At 44.7% G+C, this 20,420-nt stretch overlaps 1 protein-coding gene across 1 annotated transcript in view; it reads right to left on the bottom strand.

Moving 5' to 3' along the window:
- Positions 1-20,420, bottom strand: part of NEK11 (NIMA related kinase 11) — a 195,729-nt gene that overhangs the window by 114,203 nt on the left and 61,106 nt on the right. Inside the window, exons 3-6 of the mRNA XM_032237973.1 lie at positions 13,342-13,507; positions 12,801-12,919; positions 10,917-10,981; positions 8,681-8,807 (exon numbers count right to left, since the gene is read on the bottom strand). Coding sequence (XP_032093864.1) covers positions 8,681-8,807; positions 10,917-10,981; positions 12,801-12,919; positions 13,342-13,507 — 477 coding nt within the window. The remainder of the gene's footprint in view (positions 1-8,680; positions 8,808-10,916; positions 10,982-12,800; positions 12,920-13,341; positions 13,508-20,420) is intronic.

Below are 20,420 nucleotides of genomic sequence, written 5' to 3'. Positions count from 1 at the left end.
AAATAAAATATACTTTCTCCAAACTATAAAATCATACCTAGCATAAATTTAGATATATGAGTAATAAAATAGATTTTTTGTGATCAACCTAAGTACATAGCAAGATAAAAATACATATCATAGATAAAACTGTTAAAAATACAGATAATCCTTATGGTCATTAGCCCAGAATTATGGTCATACATCATTGCAGTTATAAGGCACCACATGATTCAAAGTTATGATCATTTTTATGGTAGCTGTTAGGTGAATATAGTGGTCATTAAGCAAACATTGTACTTGTTGAGCAAATCAATTTTCCCCAATGAGTGTTTTTTCCCCATAAATTGGAAATACATATTGAAAACCAACAAAAAAAGTCATAAATCACAGCCATGTGACAAAGGGATGTTGCAAATGATTGTAAAACTGAACTATTTGCCAACTGCCTAAAATGTAGTCATGCAATTGCTGTGTGTGTCTGTGCCATCGTAACTCCCAAACCAGTCATAAAAAGTTCTGCATAGTCCATTGTAACTTGGATTACTTGTGAATTAACAATAGTTTTATGCTATTCAATTGCTTTAGTTCTACTGCAGGGTTCCACCACAAAACCGCATTCGACTACACCGCGCTCGACGAAACCACGTAGCTGACGTCATCAAGAGGGCGACAACAGCGCGGAGACAGAAGCACGCTGCAAACGCTAAACCTAAAATTAACCCCTAAACCTAAACCTAACCCCCCTAAACCTAATCCTAAACCTAACCCTAAACCTAACCCTTAACCTAACCCTAAACCTAACCCTAAACCTAACCCTTAACCTAACCCTAAACCTAATCCTAACCCTTAACCTAACCCTAAAGCTAACCCTAACCCTTAACCTAACCCTAAACCTAACCCTAACCCTTAACCTAACCCTAAACCTAACCCTAAAGCTAACCCTTACCTTAAGTTGAATCAGCTTGCTTTCAAAGTGCTATTTAAAGCGCCCTTCTTTCTCCGCGCTGGCTGTTGTCGCCCTGTTGATGACGTCAGCGATGTGGTTTAATCGGGCGCGGCTTAGTCGAGCGTGGTTTTGATGGGTCACGCTACTGCAGCTATGCTTTGGAATAGCACCCCCACAAACTTTGAATAGTTCCCATGTGCTTATCTTTAAGAAATTTTTGAAAACCTGACATTTTCCCCAAGCTTTGCTTAGGATATTTGGGTAGATCCTTTTCCAGTTGGAGCATGACATGGTCAGACCATATGTTGTTTTGCCAGATTGTAATTTTTTATTTGATGCTGTTCTTTTATATAAATAAATAGTCCTTGGCTTTTGACAGTAATGGAGCTTGCCCATTAGTGTTGCATGTCATGATAGCTATTAAGCAAGGAAGTGTTGGTTAGTGACCCGTCCCCTGTTCTACCTGATGTAAGTGGAACACAAGATACCTGATGGGTGAGGGAAGGCCCTGAAAGGTCAAGGCCCAATTGTCCCAGGTCTCCTTAAAACATCTCCCATCCCTTGCTTTTTGCTCCTTGGGTCCCTTCGGGCTTCAGATCTGCTTCCCACCACATTAGGCCCCATACCCTCCTCCTCATTTACAGTACCTTCTGAGGAGTTCAGGAGCTTTCCACAGCAATGGAACAGGGTTATGTTACCTAATACCAGAAGATGCCATCATGTTCCCAGTATTCACAATTTAATGTGTCCATCAGGAACACAGGAGCCACTTCCAGAATGCTGCTACATGGCCACCAAACAATTGTTTTATTTTGTTTGCCTAATATTATCTGCACAGCACTGCAGAAAGCATCAGAGCCCAGGAGTTTTCCACAGTGATATGCAGACCATGATAGTGAAGCAGTATGGTTGTTTTGTCACTCAAACAATCAGAATTGTGCAGTGATTCTGGAAGAAGACCTCATGTTCCCATGGCCCACAATTCAATGTGGCCACTAGAAACATGGTCCTAGCTGTATGATGAACCAATCTGTTCCAGCATTTTGGATGTCTCTGGAATTCTTCAAAAGGTAAGTGTGTAGGAAGAGGGTATGGTAAGGTGACAAGATGTCCCGATTTTCGTGGGACGGTCACAATTTTGCACAATTTGTCCCGTGTCCCGCTGCATTCTTAAAAAGTCTCGATTTTTTGAAAGAATGCATGACGTAGTATCTCAGTTTCAGTCCAAAGATTTTGAGAAATCCACCGGTGACTTATCACTATGCTAGCTGAGAGTTAGAGGCTGCCTGAGCTGCTCTCTCCCATTGGCTGGTTGCTCGGGGCCACGCCCCTCATCTTTTGCATCCCTATTGGCCGGCGGGCCTCTCCGAAGCCAGAGATCCAACCCCACTCCCGGGCTTTCCTCTTTGACCTTGCCAGCATCCTGCGCTGGCTCAGAAACGTGCAAACCCTGAAGCGATCGCGCCCTAGCCCACCTTGCCAGATCCCCGATCACTCTGGTTCCTGGGCTGGACAGATCCAGAGGCTGCCTCCTCCTACTCCCCGCAAAAGCCTCCACCTCTTCGGGTAGCGCCTCTCCCAATCTGGTCGGTCCAGAAAAGCCAAACAAGGAGGGGAGCTCGCCTTCCTCTCCTCCTCGCGCCTCCCTCTCTGCATCAAGGGCTGGGCTGCTTCTCGCTCTTTCTTTCGTTTCATTCTCTCCCTCCCTCTCTCTCTTTCTTTCTTTCTCTCTCCTTCCCTCCAGGCTTGGCGGGTCCAAAGATTTTCCCCGGGACGGGCTCCCCTCTGTTTTTTCTCCCCTTTGTCTTTTTGATGGAGCTGCTGCTGGAAGCGCCAAGAAAGAGGCGGGATTGCAAATGAAAGCTTCCTCCCATTTCCACCGCCGCCCCACGTTGGAAAGTGAGGAGTGGGGGGCTCCTTGACCCCTTTGAGAAGTAGAGCGGCCCCGGCGCGTCGAGAATGAGCCTTTTCCAAAAGGAGAAAAGTTGCTCCGGAGACCTTTGTGCACAGTTGCACGCTCCCGCCCCAGTTGTATGTCTGTGCGTTTGTCGATCATATGGGTCACAATACCGTGCGGCCTCTTCTAGCTGTGGCGGGTTGTGGATAGGGAGGAGGGGTCTGCCTATTTGGGGGTGGGGTGGTGATTGGGGGGGTTAAAGCTTTGTGGGTATCGATCTTTTGATTCAATGAGCAGACGAGGAAAGGGAGGCTGTTCCTTCCAGGTTTGAATTGTGGGGGAGGGGAAGGGGGTTGGATTGGAGAAGGGAGGGGGGCTAACATCGGCCCCTCCACTGAAGCTTGCTCGGGGTGGCCAATTCAGGCCTGAAAAGGCAGTTCCAGCAAGAGCAGGATGCTATAAATAGATCATATAATATCAGTCCGCCAGCAACCCCCCCAACTCCATTTTTCATTCATTGCGCATCAGAACTCAGGCGGGCGAAAGAAAATGCTTCACTCCACTGATTAAAGTTCTTTCGCCTGAAGGCCCCAACAACACTGTCAAGCGCTGTCAAGAAAGAGGCTTTTGGCCGCTCCAGCAGTATGTCCGCCATACACACACACACACACAGACACACACCAGGGCATGCGGTTGGGAAGAGCCGCTTAAGCTCGGGGGAGGGAATAAAAATCATTTCGCGGGATCCGGCCAGCCAAGGCAAACGGACCGGTGCTGGCGGAGTTGCCCACCGTTGCTGCTTTTCAGCAGGGTGAGACATCAGGGAGTCGGGGGCTGCCAGGAGCAGAGAGGATTTGCCTGCCTGCCTGCTGGAGGAAGAAGGCGAAGGGGGGAGATTCCATCTGAGAGCATCCCGAGGCTCTACTTTAACCCATGCGGGAGGTTTGGGGGGGGGTTTGCATCTTTTCCCCCGCTTCTCCGAGCTTCATTTCCCTCGCTTCCGCTCCTTCAGCTGGAGACAATTACACACACACACACCCCAAAGAATCCCAGACACACAAACAAGCAGTTTCCCCACCATGGGCTTTGTTCTTAACTGACAGCAGGCAAAGGGAATAGAGAGAGGCAGTGGCGGCGAGGCTGCCTTTTGCGGGGAGAGCAGGGGCTTGCCAACTGCGAAAAGGTGCCCCGGGGCTGGGATCCAAGGCGCGCTTAACTAGGCAAGGAATTTGTGTGGACCCGCCAGAGCATGGGAACTGAGGAAAAGAATGGGGGGGAGGGGAGCATGTGGAGAAGAAGAAGTGTGCCGAGCTGTTATCGGGGCTGTTGAAGCTTGTGAGGGAGATCTTGAAGCAGATGGGATGGGACTTGGAGTCCTACGATCTTGGCGAGTGGGGATTCCTGCGATGGGATTTGGAGTCCTAAGACACTGGCCATTGGGGGCTGCTGCGATGGGATTTGGAGTCCGATGCCCCTGGCGATTGGAGGTTCCTGCAAGGAGATGCGGGAATAGGGGGGAGGGGGTCTGCACAAGCCCCCCCAAACTCCTTCTTTAGAAGAGCCAGAAGCATTAAGGAAGGGGGCTTTGTGCATCCCCCCTCCCCCGAAGCCCTGCACCTGCTTACAGAATTCTGGGAGTTGAAGTCCACATACTTTCAAGTCTTCAAGGTGGAGAAACACTGAGATAGATGATAATGAGATGAGGGAGGGAGAGGGAGAGAAAGAGAGAGAGAGAGAGGGAGAGGGAGGGAGGAATACAATAACTAGATAGACAGATAGGCAGGCAGATAGACAGACAGATGGATGGATAGAGAGAGAGGATATGTATAATTAAGGTGACCAGATGTCCCTAGCGAGGCCGTGGGCTGGCAGTAATCGCCACGGCCTAGCTTCCCCCCCCCCCCCAGGGTCAATGGTGTCCCTCTTTACCAATCTGAAAATCTGGTCACCTTAGGGTATGGGGACTGATAGGAAGGAAATCAGGCCTAAAGACTGTGAGAGCTCAGATGGGGAGAAAAGGCCTCGGGAACCTGGAAAGGCCTTCAGGGGGGATGGGAAAATAGGTAGGGAGCACTGCAACATCTCTATAGTTGATCATAGGTGCAAACATCAGCGGAGCACTACATCAATTGTATTTTCAGGACTTAGTTATTTGCAGCTTTTGGAGGGAGTAGACCAGTGGTGGAATTCAAATTTTTTAACAACTGGTTCTCTGCCCTAATGACTGGGTGGGTGGGCGTGGGTGGATGACCATGTGATTGAGTGGGTGTGGCTGGGTGGGCATGTGACTGGGTGGGCATGGCCAACTCAACATCACTCACATCAAGGGATGCGTTGCCGGGTCTCTCCTCTCCCAGCCACACCTTGTCACACCTGACCTCAGCATATCCACAGTTCTGTAAAAATGTTGTTCACCTTTTTTGACTTTATTATCTGCATCTACATACTATAGATGTACTTTCATAGATGATTGAAAGGAGGAAATGTCTCACATGCTTTGCCCAAGAGTTTGATAGGTAAGTCCATAGAACAGGCTTTTGAAGGATTGCCACAAAGAAATGGGGGCAATGTATTTTCCAAAGCAGCAGAAGGCAAAACAAGAAACAATGGATGGAAACTAAACAAAGAGAAGCAACCTAAAACTAAGGAGAAACTTCCTAACAGTGAGAACAATTAACCAGTGGAATTGCTTGTCTCCAGAAGTTCTTAGTGCTTGATCATTAGTAGTTTTTCAGAAAAGACTGGACAGCCATTTCTCTGAAATGGTATAGGACAGTGATGACAAACCTTTTTTGACTGGTGTGCCAAAAGCAGGGGAAGCACAGGGGAGTCGTGCGTGGGCATGCCACACCCATAATGCCATGTGCACGACATCAGCATGCCCTAATGACTGGGTGGGTGGGCGTGGGTGATGTTGGCCTTATCTTCCAGAGCTTCCATGTGCCTCCACCTGCCTGAATGCCCTGCCCTTCAGATTCCAATGGAACCAGTGCGTGGCTATCTACCAAAGCAAGGCTGCTGGCAGGCAGCCCTCAGGGCAGATGCCGCTGGGACCAAGATTGCTCCTTTGCTATGGTGCATGTGTGCAGCTCCAGGACATCCACTGCCCTCACTGAGCACTGCCACCATTGGGTGCTGGCCCCATCGGGATATGAAGGGCAGGGCACTTGGGCTGGCAGAGGCACGTGGAAAGTCTGGAGCTCCCCGGGAAGGGCTCCATCATGGAGGGCTGTGTCCCCAGACCAGGTGCTTTCTCTCAGGCCTCGAGAAGTGGTAGGAGGCAGACGGAGAAAAATGAATTGAGGCTGAAAGAAGCAATAGGAGGTAGAGGGCGAGAGAAAAGGGAGGCTTTGGAAACTAGCACTCTTCCAAGCCTCGCTTCCCCGAGTGGATGCCTGGTCATGCTGACCTCTGCCTCAAGGTTTCTGCTGCTGGAATGGGCGGGAGTAGGCTGAGGCAGCTGGGTGAATCTAGGCAAGCGAGGAGGAGTGGAGATCAGTAAAGGAAGGTAATTGAGGCAGAAAACTGGGCCACTGCCGCATGGTAGGCTGCAGCGGAAGGGAGGCAAGCTGGCTGGGCTACATGGGAAGCAGCTATGCCAGAACTTGAGCCTTGCTCGCAGCCTCACCCAGGTAGATCAGGGCTGTTCAGCTGGACCATGGGGAGAGCCCCACATGGGATGCAGCCACAGCAGTGAAGGCAAGCAAGCTGGCTGGCCCGCAGAGACCGTATGGTCAAGGCAGGCAAGGGAGCCATACAGAGAGTAGCAGCAGCTATGCTGGGGAAGTGGGTGAGATGAGGAGTGACTGGGCGCGGCAGGGCCAGCCAGTGGTGAGATTTGCCAAACTGCACAGAATCTTAACAAGTGGTTCAACCGAACCGGTCCGAACCATCTGAAGTGCACCTCTGGAATGCACTATAATTAAGTCAATTAAGTGACCAGTTGTTCAATAAGTACTACTTATAACATTGCTCAAAGCTGACTACACTAGACATCACAATAAGTGAAATGGGATCTCGGGGAATTATCTACAGCCAAATCAAAACCCAAACTGCTTTTAGATGAAACAACACAATGTGGCACTCCTAGAATTTTTTAGCCTTACCTTACTAAAGCAACAGTCAATTGCAAATAATCATGCTTTACAATCAAGCACAGCTGAGTAATGTGTTTAAGGCTAAGACTTCCTTTTCTTTTGCAGAGCCAAACTCAAGAACAAGCTATTTGTTAGAGAGAAACACCGAAACAAGTTGGAGACTACTACATTACTTTTGCTACAATCCTAAACACTGTTTGTAAAGCACTTTTTAAAACTTCTGTCTTTTTATATAAAAGATGATTCATATAGAACAGATGGAGCCACCCTGCAGCTCCTCAGCTGCAGGCAGCCCTGGGCTCTTAGTAATGTGATCTCACAAATAATAATAAAAATTTTAAAAATGTTAACTATGTTATAATCTTCGGACAACCTTGCTATTGCAACCCCCCCTCCCCTGCAATAATAATAATACAAAGAAAAATGGCACCTATTTAACTCCAAAACCAGAAGTAATTGTTCCTAAGGCCCAGTATCACTATAGAATCCCCAGAAGCAATGGTGGGATTTAAATTTTTTTACTACCAGTTCTGTGGGTGTGGCTTGGTGGGCAAGGCAGGGGAAGGATACCATAAAATCTCAATTCCCTCCCACTCCAGGGGAAGGTTCCTGCAAAATCCCCATTTCATCCCAATAAGCTGGGACTTGGGAGACGGAGAATAGATGGGACTGGGCCAGCCAGAGGTGGTATTTACCAGTTCTTCAAACTACTCAAAATTTCCGCTGACTCCAGAACTGGTCAGAACCTGCTGAATTACAAGCTCTGCCCTGAAGACATTGGTCTTGAGCTAAGTATGATTTAGAACAAAACTGCATTGATTCAAAATGTGGAACTGAAAGGCAAGGCAAGACTGCTTGTGTGATAGGTTTACATAAACATTTAATACCTTCTATCTGCCTTATTTTAAAAAGTTTTCAGTATTTTATTCCTCCATTGATAGCTTGCAAGGAACAATCTATTTTCATTCAAATGCAAAGAAGTGCAGCACAGGAATCTGATGTTTTAACATCAGTAAAAAGAAAAAAAAGTTATCTGTGAAAAATAATAGGGTTATTTAATGATGTATCCCTAGATTTGTTACATTATTTAAGATTATCTCAAGAAACCAATGTTTTCAATACATGTAATAGACTGGGAATTCATAAAAATGTTCAGTTTTAAAAAAAGCACCCACAAAAATACTCTGCTTTATTCATAACATTCACACCATACAGAGGCATGGTGGCACAGTGGTTACAATGCAATAGTGCAGACTCATTGCTCACTCCAGGAGTTCGATTCTCACCGGCTCAAGGTTGACTCAGACTTCCATCCACCCAAGATTAGTAAAATGAGGTCCCAGATTGATGGGGGCAATATGTTGATTTTGTAAACTGCTTAGAGAGAGCTGTAAAGCACTATGAACTGGTATATAAGTCTAAGTGCTATTGCTATTTTTATCTATCAGTTTATTATATAACCTAAATAAAAATCCATTTTCAATCGGAAGAAAAATTGTGCCACAAAAATATACTCCAATAGAATACAATAAAACCTTTTCTTCAAAAGAGACGTATAAGAAATGAAGAGAAATGTCAGACTAATCCCTCAGAACAATAAAGCATTCTTTACAATAAATATTCAAATAGAATGGTAGCCTATTGTGTGCTAGGGAGGTATAGAGTTCTATAGAAAGAAAAACAATAAAACCTAACATAAAAAACAGTTATGTGCTTGCTTGTGGTAAAATGAATTTGAATACAGCATTGTCTCCTCACCAAATGTCTGATTTTGTGTCATAACCCTGGTGTTGTAATGCCTCTGGGCTCATGTAGAAAGGTGTCCCAATAAAAGTAGTTGCTAAATCACAGGATCCTATCAAGAGTCGAGAAATTCCAAAGTCCCCTTAAAAAGAAGAGATAATCTGTTAGAAAAACAACCAATGAAGAAAAAAAGCAAAAACTAGCTAACTATTTAAATTCAAATAGTTAAAAAATTCTCAGAGGTTACTAATAACACCTTGTAAACTGAGTACACATAGTGGCTAATATCATGAATAAAGAAGTTGCCCATATTTGCCTTCCATTTACAGAATAAGCTTTTATCCCCAACAAACTATATTTTTAAAAAAGGGCTACCAGCCTAGTTTTAAAATGTGTAATGCTATTGTGTATACAAATAGTCCTTGATTTACAACCATAATTGGGACCGCAATTTATGTTGCTAAGCAAGTTGGTCGTTAAGTAAGTTATAACCAATTTTGCAACACTTTGCAACATTAAGTGAATCACTGCAGTTGTTAAGTGAATCATATGATCATTAAATGAATCTGACTTCCCCCATTGACAGTAATGAGGATTGGTTGTAAGTCACTTATTAAGGGCTGTTGTAACTTTGAACCATCACTAAAAGAATGGTTGTAAGTTACCTGTAGTCAAATACACATTTATGCACATTCAAAAATTAATCATGCTTTTTTTAAGCAAAGAGATATATAAATAGAACACATTTAGTTTAAATTATTTTAAAATCATAGCACAATTATAAAATAAGGATTTACTGCAGCAGAAGTGGTTATAGGATAGTAGCTTATACATTATTTTGTAGTAATAAATAACAATAAAAGTATTAATGGAATTGTTGAAAAAATAGGATGGAAAAACATTGTTGTTTTTTTTAATTTAACATGTCTATAGAGATTCTCAGTCATCCAAGGTGGCGCAGTGGTTAAATGCAGCACTGCAGGCTACTGCTAGATCAGCAGGTCAGCGGTTCAAATCTCACCGGCTCAGGGTTGACTCAGCCTTCCATCTTTCCGAGGTGGGTAAAATGAGGACCCAGATTGTTGGGGGCAATATGCTGACTCTCTGTAAACCGCTTAGAGAGGCCTGAAAGGCCTATGAAGCGGTATATAAGTCTACTGCTATTGCTATTGCTATTGCTATTGCTAGTTATCCCAAAGGTGCTTTTTCAGGAGGCAACTGGACTTTCTTGTTTTTTTTTTTCTTTGAAGATGTTCCGTTTCTCATCCAAGAAGCTTCTTCAGGGTAGTGGGAAATGGAAAGATTTATATTCCTTGCAGACAGCTGGTCATTTGCATCCATTTAGAGGGTCCTTAAAGCACTTGAAGGTCTTTCTGTGGTTTACCAGCTGTTCTACAAGGAATATAAATCCTTCCATTTCCCACTATCCTGTCAGAGCTGAAGAAGCTTCTTGGATGAGAAGCAAAATGTCTTAAAAGGAAAGAAAAACAAGAAAGTCCACTTGCCTCCTAAAAAAATCATTTAACATGCTCTCATATACTCTCAGGTCTTTAACATAAGGAGAATAAAAATAATAGTAAGTTTTATATAATATGTAAAAAAAGAAACACAAATTCTACAATATTATGGTATTCTTGAAAAATAATTGCAATGATTCTTTGATAAAAGTAAGCATATGCTGGATTTCATGAAATATTTCCTTTCCATGTGCTTTGATCACTGAAGGATATCATCTTGAATTAGTTAACTAAGGAACAGTAATATTTTTATTGTGCCACATGTGGCTTTGTGCAAACTAGCCATTACAATAGCAGTCTGGGAGATAATAGATAAAGAACATCTTTCTCATAACACACAAGGCATGATGCAATGTTTTGTTTGTATTATATTGTAAGATATTCTTTAAAAAATACACATATTACAAAATATGTTTATATTTATAATTATATGTTGGTAAGGTTCAGTTTTAAAATAAAAAGAGGTAGTTTTACTCTTCCAAATATTTCAAAACTAAGATCTGACCCTAGTATAATGTTTCATTAAAAGGAAAATACTTGGGAATCTGTGAAGAAATAAACTTGGGCAGGAAGTGGTAAGTATTTCTATCTTTTAGTGTAAACATGGAATTAGCATTCAAACATCTGTTGGGATTTGTAACTGATCCCAACAGCTGTTCAATTTCATCTATCTTGCCATCTTGGTCTGCCTGCATGCTCCTGAAACAATAAATAGTAACTTTTTTATATCTTACCAATTTTAACCAGATTATTTTTCAAAAAAATATTCTTAGCTTTCAAATCTCGATGAAGTATTTGTCTGAAAATAAAAAAGAAAACATTGTTCCAGTGATAAGAAAAAAAATGTTATTGCAACAAATGTATCTTGTTATGTTATAAAACTTAAACATGTCTCCTAACTGCATTCATATCATTGCTTTTGGACTGCAATCCTGAACACATTAATTAGCAACTAAGTCAATTTCTTGATTTTGAATAATGTTAATATCAAAGTTTTTTCCAAATTAATGGAGAGAGGATAGGCAAAAACTAAATATATGAAGGGCTGCAGGTCAAACTTTCTTTTTCATAACGTCCAGAAGGAAAATAATAAAGATTTTAAAAAGTATTTTAGCAATTCTGATTGAAAATGAATCAAAAAGTACCATAAATATATTTTGGTTTTTTTGGACAGGAAAAGCTGGTTTTGGGGAAATTAGTGTATGAATAAAAATATCCTACAAAAAGGAGTCCTTGGTTAATCCAGCACATTCCATTGCCATTGTTAAATAAAGCTCATGGATTCTTAAGCAAGTCTCAAATGGTTGCAAACAGGTGAACAGGCAGGTAAAGCATAGTGCACAGCACATGCACAACATGACTGGCTCTTCCTGGGTGGTGAAGAATTTGTAAATGTACTATGAGTCATGGCATGACTGTGGCAGGGGGAGCTGCTACTAGGTGGGGGTGGGTACATCAGTGGCCCCAAAGCACAGCATGAAATGGCAGAGCAAGGGATGGCTCACTGTGCTTAAAAAGAGGTTTTAAATAATCCTCTCTCTGACATTGTTTTTCCTCCTATGGTACTGTTTTTATAGTCACCATATCCCAGGTACTTCATTTATACCTAAATCAGATCCCTAAAAGTGATACTGCCATTCAATTGGGAGAAGGGGGGCCTTGGAGTCGATTTATTAGCACTGCCTGTGACAACTGATATTTTACAACTGGTTCTCTGGCGCCAAAGCACCTTGAGATCCCTTCATCTTTTGGGGAATGTTTGTGATAGCCATGTGGGACGGTTCACTTTAACATCTAACGGAAGATAACCATGGGAATGTATGCTTATCTGATTCTCAGGGCAACTGGTAAAGGAACCACTTTCACACTTGTGTATTGGCTAAAATCTGCATTCTGACTAATGGGAGGGATCTCTACCGCTTTAATTCCAGACATTGCTTTGAACTGGAGGTTTTCACTACTACTAAAAACTTCCTTTTGAAATACTTCATTTCAAGAGTCTTCACTTTCTTAAGCAGAAGGAGAGGCACTTCTTACAGATTTGGGATGAGAGGAAATCAAGTTCTGAGTGTGTATTGCAGTTGTTAGTAATATTTGAAACTGATATTTGCAAATGAACTGATAGCTCTATTCAGGAAATCCTACTTTAGAAAACAATATCATGCCACCATGAAGAAGATTCAAATATTTTTACACAGACTAAATGAATACTGTATCAGAAGGAAATGGCTAGTTCTTCCTGTTTGGACAATAAAATATTTTCACTTTCATAATAATAGTGAGACATAAGGGATCATTTCACATTTGGAAAAAAGTAGTTTTCATGTTCACATTAGCTTTCTTTGGAAATAAGCCAAAATGTACTTTCAATATATTTGCTATTTCATCTCTGCAGAAATAAAAGAGATTTAAAATGGCAAACTTTGGAAAATATATTATTTAAAAGGGGGCACTCACTTTAGCTACATATTAATAATCCAAATCCAGATAGCTGGACATAATTTCATATTAGAGATAAACAGCTATTCCACAAGCTTTTAAAGTGTTCACTCTATGTCAGCAATCTAGCCATGGAAACATAGTTTCAATTTATAGAATGACAAATGAAACTGCTGTACCTTTTATGTAAGTAGTTTACTCCAAGTAATAATTGTATAAACCATTTCACTATTTGACTTTCAGGAAATACTTTGCCACTTCTTTTGTACTCTTGAATTTTAAAGTCGAGATCTTGACCCTGAAAAAGAGAAGCAAATGTATATCTGATGAAAGCATTACATCAGCACATGAAATTCAATTCTAAGTGTTCCTAAGTGTTTAGGAAAATACTTATTTACTTTGTTACATAAACTTTGAATAACTCTGCTTGGTTACTTATATTCTTGAAGAACGTAAAATACAAAACTAAGGAAACAAGAAGCTCCCTATAGATATGCTTAATTTTATAGTGCCCAATGTCTCAGCCAGCTCATTTTCTAAAATTTCACTGGATTGTCTCAGGAGATTCTGTTAGGAAGTGAATCTCCACAGTAAGCATTTGAAGAAATTACTAAGAATCCTGAAACAATATTAGGGTGGGGGGAGGGAGTCCTTAAAATCTTTTAAAGACATTTAAAAGACATTCAGCAGCTCTTGAGAAAAATAGTACAGAAGTCTTACCTCACAGTATTCAGTAATGATGCAAAAACTCCCTCCTTCAACAAAACTTGTATAGAATTTAACAATGGCCGGATGGTCTAGCCTGGACAACAATTGTGCTTCCAAATTCGCCTCAACTGTTTCATTGGGTTTAAGATTCCCCACACAGATTTCTTTCAAAACTTTCCTGTTGATAAAATCAGTATATCATAAGATTGTGAAAAGATTAGAGCATGCACAGAGTGTAACTATTTCTTTATAATCCAGCTATTGTTATTCTTGCTGAGCTGTACCATGTGCAGAGATAAAAAGCTACAGGCTGAATGCCAAGCTTAGCCTTGAAGTAACTTTGCTGTAGCTTTAAAATGTGTATTCTGTTTGTTGTAACCACTTGTTTTAGATAATGAGCCCTAACAAGTTCTGGGTTAAATGCCAGCAAATGTGTATGTTTCCGAAGTGAGGCGTGGGAGGAGTAACACATGGGTATTAACCCAACCCTTTTGCCCTGGAGACTGAGGTAAATCTTGAGGCCACACCTCCGTTCCTCCTTCTGACCTCCAGATTAAACTTCAGCCTCCAGCCCAGAAGGAGTGTTTTTCCTGACTCTCCCTCACTTCAAAGACTTTGGAGTTTTTCTACAGGATTCCACAATTTACCTTGAATTTAATTGCTGCATCCCTCCTCTGCTGTGCTCAGCTCTGCTAGCGTTTAAGCCTTGCCGCTTGCTAGCGCGCACGCCCCAAGCGACCAGACGGTCGCGAAAAAGGGGAGGAAGCCTCCGCATGCGCGGAACATCAGGATCGGCTGCCCAGTTCCAGGAGACCGGCGAGGATCATCGAGGGACCGGGGATCTGGCAGGGATCGCCCCAGTTCCATATCGCCACCCCTTTCGCCTGCACAGTCATCTGAGACAAGGGGTGATCCCTTTAGGCGCAGGGCTCTAAGACTTCAGCTAGTCCAGAATGCAGCCGCGCGAGCAATTGTGGGTGCACCTAGGTACACCCACATTACACCTATCCTCCACGAGCTGCAATGGCTGCCCATCGGTCTCCAGACTCGCTTCAAGGTGCTAGTTGTTACTTATAAAGCCCTGCATGGCATCGGACCTGGGTACCTGAGAGACTGCCTCCTGCCAATTACCTCCCAAAGACCGATTCGATCACACAGGCTCGGCCTTCTCCGGGTCCCATCTGCTAGCCAATGTTGGCTGGCGACCCCCCCGGGGGAGAGCCTTCTCTGTTGCTGCTCTGGCCCTCTGGAACGAGCTCCCCGTGAAGATCCGGACCCTTACTACCCTCCCGGCCTTCCGTAAAGCTACTAAGTCCTGGCTGTTCTGCCAGGCTGGGGGCTGTTGAAATAGCCAGCTCTGCTCCATTTGTGACTGTTGTGTATTTTAATATTGTTTGTATTGTCTTATTTATCCCCTCCCCCATTTTATTGTGAGCCGCCCGGAGTCCTTCAGGATTGGGCAGCATACAAAACCAATAAACGAAATGAAACAAAACAAAACGAGGGTTCTCAGCCCTGCAAGGCACAGGCTGGCACCACAATCCCCAGAGGCAAGGGACTATTTACAGACTCCAGAGCTCCGTCCCTCCCTCCCAGAGGTCCCTGATAGCTTTCAGGAGGTTTTAGCCAGGGCCATAGCTCAAGGGATTGCTTCTGGGATGAAACATCAGTCCCAGGGCTCTAAACATAGGTCTTCCCGGGACCAGCCCAGGGATCATCAGAGCCACTTCAGAGCCACTGCTACCAGAGAGCCCAGGTCTTCCTCCCCTTCCACTGCCAGTGAAGCTTCAGATTTAGAGGAAGGGGAGTTGAAGGAGATGGGGGTTTTCTAGGGATGAGGATGCCCAGGCTCCTGAGGCCCCCAACATCACTGGTCTTTCCCCCCCCTTCTTGTTTAGCTCCTTACTTTGTAAGGCCAGGGCCACAGCAGACCTGGATACACCTCCAGATTCCAGGCCTACGACTGCCATGCCTAGCACTAGCAGGGGTAACAAGAAGGGACCCTTCCATAAATCCTATTTTCCCAATCCAGGGGGCAAAGAGTGGAGGTTCTATAATCTCAATTTTACCCCTGCCAAAACTCTTCAGGTTCCTGAGGTGGACACCCCAGTTGACACCTAGCCTCAGCTTCAGCCGTGGTGACTGGAGACATCGCCAACTGCCTTAAGGCAGAGGATAAAAAGGCGGAGATCATTTTACGTAAGACATTCCAAGCAATAACCTGGGCCATTAGGGCGGCCGCTTCTGCATCTTTTTTTCAATAGATCTACAGTGCTGTGGCTGGAACAGCTGAGAGACAGGACCCCAGCCATGGAGGTATGACTGCTGCAGGACATCTCTAAGGTGCTGGTAGCCACGCAGTTCTCAGCAGATGCCACTCTGGATGCAGTTAAGTATGCGTCTCGAGCCTTGTCATCCTCTGTAGCGTCCAGGCGGAGTCCTGGGCTAAGTGGCACCTAGCAGGAGCAGACTACACCGGGGACAAGCTCTTCGGTGCCTCGCTGGATCCTAACCTGGTAGAGGACAAAAACAAGTGGAAGGTTTTCCCAGCTACGACCAGATGGTCAGATTACCGACACGCTCCTTATCCCAGGACAACAACTTACCACCCGCCTGAATCGGACCTCCAGAATCAAAGGTACCAGACCCCGAGGTTTCATAGACAGGGGGATAGGCAGTTTCCTAGGGACAGATTCAGGGGCCAGCAGTAGAGCAAGCAGCCCTTTGGAGGAGGGGGCGGTCGCCTATTCTGCAGGTGCAAGTGATCCATTCGTGGATACCCCATTGGTGGTCGCCTCTCCTTTTTGCGAATGTCTGGGAACGCGTCACTTCAGACGACTGGGTCCTCCAAACTGTTAAGCTCGGGTTACAGCTGGAGTTCCGCTCACAACACCCAAATAGGTTCCGCACCTTCACTTCCTCTGCAGATACGGCCAAATGGGCCCTTAAGGCAAAGGCCATCAAACACCTGTTAGATATCAGGGCCAAAGAGAGGGTCCCAGAGGGGAGAGGGGTTCCGGATTCTATTCGAACCTGTTTCTGGTCCCCAAGAGTTCAAGGGGGTGGAGAGCCATCCTGGATGTTAAACTAGTCAATTCCAGGGTAGTCTACAGGAGGTTCAAGATGGCCTCCCTGAAATCCATCTTAGAGGGCATCCGTCAGGGCGACTTCTTGGCCTCCATCGACCTCATGGAGGCCTACCTTCACATCAGAATTGCCCCAAAACATTGCAGGTTCCTTAGGTTTTCCCACGAGGGCAGTCATTTTTAATATAGGGCCTTTCCCTTTGGGCTGGCCTCAGCTTCCAGGACCTTTACCAAGGTGCTGGCTGTGGCCACAGATCACCTGCGTTCCTTCCCAGTCCGACTTTTTTGCTACCTAAATGACATCCTCATCCTAGCCAGGTCCCCAGATACTGCCAGGCAGGACCTGGGGGTTACCATTGACACACTCAGGTCCCTGGGGTTCTCTATCAACCTAGAGAAGAGTCACATGGTCCCATCTACCAGGCTCCAGCACCTAGAGTCCATTATAGATTCGGTGACTAGGGAGGTTTTTCTTTCCCAGAATCGAAAGGAGAGCATTGTGCAGCTGATTCATGAAGTTCCCAAATTATGCTCTGTCCCTGTAGTTCTTCTTTCCCAGGCTCCTTGGGAAATTCATTTCTTGTATAGGGATCGTGCCTTGGGCTTGCCTACACGCCAGGGAGCTTCAGTGGTTCCTGCTTCCATATCAGAGAGCAGGGACAAGCGATGCCAGCTTCAAGGTTTGAGTGTCGCCCCAGGTGCTGCTCTCGCTCCGTTGGTGGCTGACCACAGCATTAGACAAGGGATCCCTCTTCAAGGAACCAGCAAGGAAGGTACTCACAACCGACACAAGCCTGTTCGGCTGGGGAGCACACCTGGAGGCCCAGATAGCCCAGGGCCGCTGGACTCCAACAGACCTGCGCAACAACATAAACTGGTTGGAGCTCAGGGCCATCCATCTGGCCCTATGTCACTTCAAGACCATGGTGACCGGTCATCATGTCCTGTTCCTAATGGACAACATGGCAGCCAAGGTCCACGTGAACAGACAAGGGGACACCCATTCCAAGGCCCTTCACGATGAGGCCCTCCGATTGGGAAACTGGGCAGAGAGGCATCTCCAGTCCATCAGAGCGGAATACATCTCCGGGACAGAGAACCAGCAAACAGATTGCCTCAGCAGGGAAACGGTCGACAACGGAGAGTGGCAGCTCCATCCCAGCATCTTTTGGCAGATCTGCGAGAGGTTCGGCTGCCCGTCGGTGGATCTCTTCGCAACCCCAGCGAATGCCCAGCTGCCGACCTTTGTATCGAGGTTCCCGTCCAGAGGAGCCATGGACACGGACGTCCTTTACTGCAGATGGTCACCAAGTCTACTCTATACCTTTCTCCCCCTTCCCCTCATTCCCAGGGTTCTGAGGAGGTTGGTGTCAGAGGGAGAAGAGATGATTCTAGTGGCTCCCTTCTGGCCACGGCACCCCTGACTAGTAGAGTTGGTGGAGCTGTCCTCAGCTCCCCACTGGAGGATTCCCTGGGGGGAGGTGTCTCTACACCAGGGGTCTCTGGAGCATCCGGATCTGGAGTGGCTCCATCTGACCGGCTGGCGATTGAGCGGGAACAGCTGAGAGGGGCACATTTTTCCACGAAGGTCATTAGGACCATCGAGGCGTCCAGGAGGCAATCCACCACTCGCATCTACAATTCCTCCTGGGTTGCCTTCACGGACTGGTGTCAAGCAAAGGACATCATACCAGCTTCGGCCTTTGTGCCCCAGGTTCTGGACTTCCTACAGGAAGTTCTGGAGAAAGGTCTGGCCCCCAGCACCTTTAGGAGACAAGTCTCTGCTCTCTCCATGATCCTGGGATGGTGGTGGATGCACCACCTTTGTCCCAACATCCGGTCCTCAGATGCTTCCTTAAGGGAGCAGCGAATCTGAAACCCCCTGTGGTCCATCAATTCCCTACCTGGGACCTACCCACAGTCCTCCAGGCATGACAGAGTCACCATTCGAACCCTTGAGGGAGGTTTCCCTACAATTCCTGACCCTTAAGGTCACCTTCATGGTTGCCATCACCTCAGCCAGGAGGGTATCTGAGCTCTGACCTCTGCACCTTCCTGGAGAACCGAGTCATCCTGAGACTGGACCCTGCATTCATGCCCAAGGTCAATTCTCCCTTCCACAGGGCTTTAGAGATATTTCTGCACGGAGAGTTGGGCATGATGAGGCAGGGAGGCACACGAGCTGGAGGCAGAACAAGTGCTCACACAACCTCTCTTTCCAGCTGGACAGAGCGCCATGCAGCTTAGTGCCTTTGGGATATTACGGGTCGGTGAGTGGCGCTCTGCCCGGCTGGAAAGGGACGTTGCCGGGGGGCTGCTCATGAGAGCAGCTGCCCGGCAGAACCCCGCTCCAGCTGGGCACAGAGCCACCCATCAACCCAATGGTATCCCAAAGGCGTCAAGCAATGTGAATGCCTTTGCCCCCTCCCCAGCTCCTGTGGCTTTGCCCCTTTGGGATATCGCTAAATTGGTGAGTGGTGCTCTGCCTGGCTGGAGGGAGGGCTGTCCAGAGGGCTTTTTATTGGGGGAGGGCGTGTATTTTTGCCCACAGGAAAAATATGGCATGGTCTTATTATCAGGACCTATTGTAATTTCGGGGAAACACGGTACCATTTGCTAAAACTTACCTATACATATTTATAAGATAATAATAAAATACAGATTATAGTTTTCTGAATTACTGCAAACTTTCTGCTATTAAAATAGGTAATATTTAAATTAATCTTCTCATCTTTGATTTGACAGCGTGACATTATTTTTTCCTGCTCACAGATCTTGTCACTAAACTGTCAAAGACAATGAGCTTTCCTTAAATATCACTTAATAGAAGATCTTTTCTGCATCAAAAGGCAGCAATAAAAACTTGACATGGCAGGACAGCTTGTCATTTAATTCACTCTGATTTCACTATTCCCATCACCTTTCATGCTACATGCCACGTTTGTCTTATTAAAATTCTATCACTAGATGGCAAATGAGAAATCTGTAAACTTATAAATTAGAGAAGGGTTTGTTACCATACCATGTATTTTTATTATTAAAATCATAGCTAGTCTTTTCACTATGAAAGTTTTACGAAATACCAGAATTGTTGCAAGAAAAATAAATAAAATGGATTTAAAACATTTAAATATTTTTTGCAAAGGAAAAAGGTGGCGCAGTGGTTAAATGCAGCACTGCAGGCTACTGCTAGATCAGCAGGTCAGCGGTTCAAATATCACCGGCTCAGGGTTGACTCAGCCTTCCATCCTTCCGAGGTGGGTAAAATGAGGACCCAGATTGTTGGGGGCAATATGCTGACTCTCTGTAAACCGCTTAGACAGGCCTGAAAGGCCTATGAAGCGGTATATAAGTCTACTGCTATATTGCTATTATATTTCCTGCAAAGAGGTTTCTACTTTCCCTTTTTGAATATTTATTTAGAAAATTTAGACTGACTTTTAGAAGATAACAAAAATATTGCTTTTTAAGATCGTTTTTAAAAATTGAGTACTGCTTGTGATATAAATTTATTTTATTTTTAAATAGACAAAATCATTTAAAGATATCGATAGTAATTTTATTTTTTAAAAACCTAGCAAAATTCAGAAGATTTAAAAGTATACGAGTATATAAAAAACAACAGGTTTGGTCTAATATAGTACTGTAGGTTTTAATAAAAATGTTGAAATAAAAGAGCTACCGTATATACTCGAGTATAAGCCGACCCGAATATAAGCCGAGGCACCTAATTTTACCCCAAAAAGCTGGAAAAGTTATTGACTCGAGTATAAGCCTAGGGTGGGAAATGCAGCAGCTATGGTAAATTTCAAAAATAAAAAATCAGTGTTATTTGAAACTCAAAGTTATGTTTATTCAAGGGACCCGCTTAATTAAAGTGTTCTATAATATCAGTATGACTTATAATACTGCAAGTCTGCAATATTAAAATACTTGTATAGGGGATCCCCGGGATCCCACGAAGAGATCAAATCACAACCAGTATGCCACCTTCTTGGTATATTG

Source organism: Thamnophis elegans, chromosome Z, assembly GCF_009769535.1.
Source record: "Thamnophis elegans isolate rThaEle1 chromosome Z, rThaEle1.pri, whole genome shotgun sequence".
Taxonomy (NCBI): domain Eukaryota; kingdom Metazoa; phylum Chordata; class Lepidosauria; order Squamata; family Colubridae; genus Thamnophis; species Thamnophis elegans.
The sequence above is the reverse complement of the archived record's forward strand: the minus strand, read 5'-3'. Positions and strand labels throughout refer to the sequence as shown.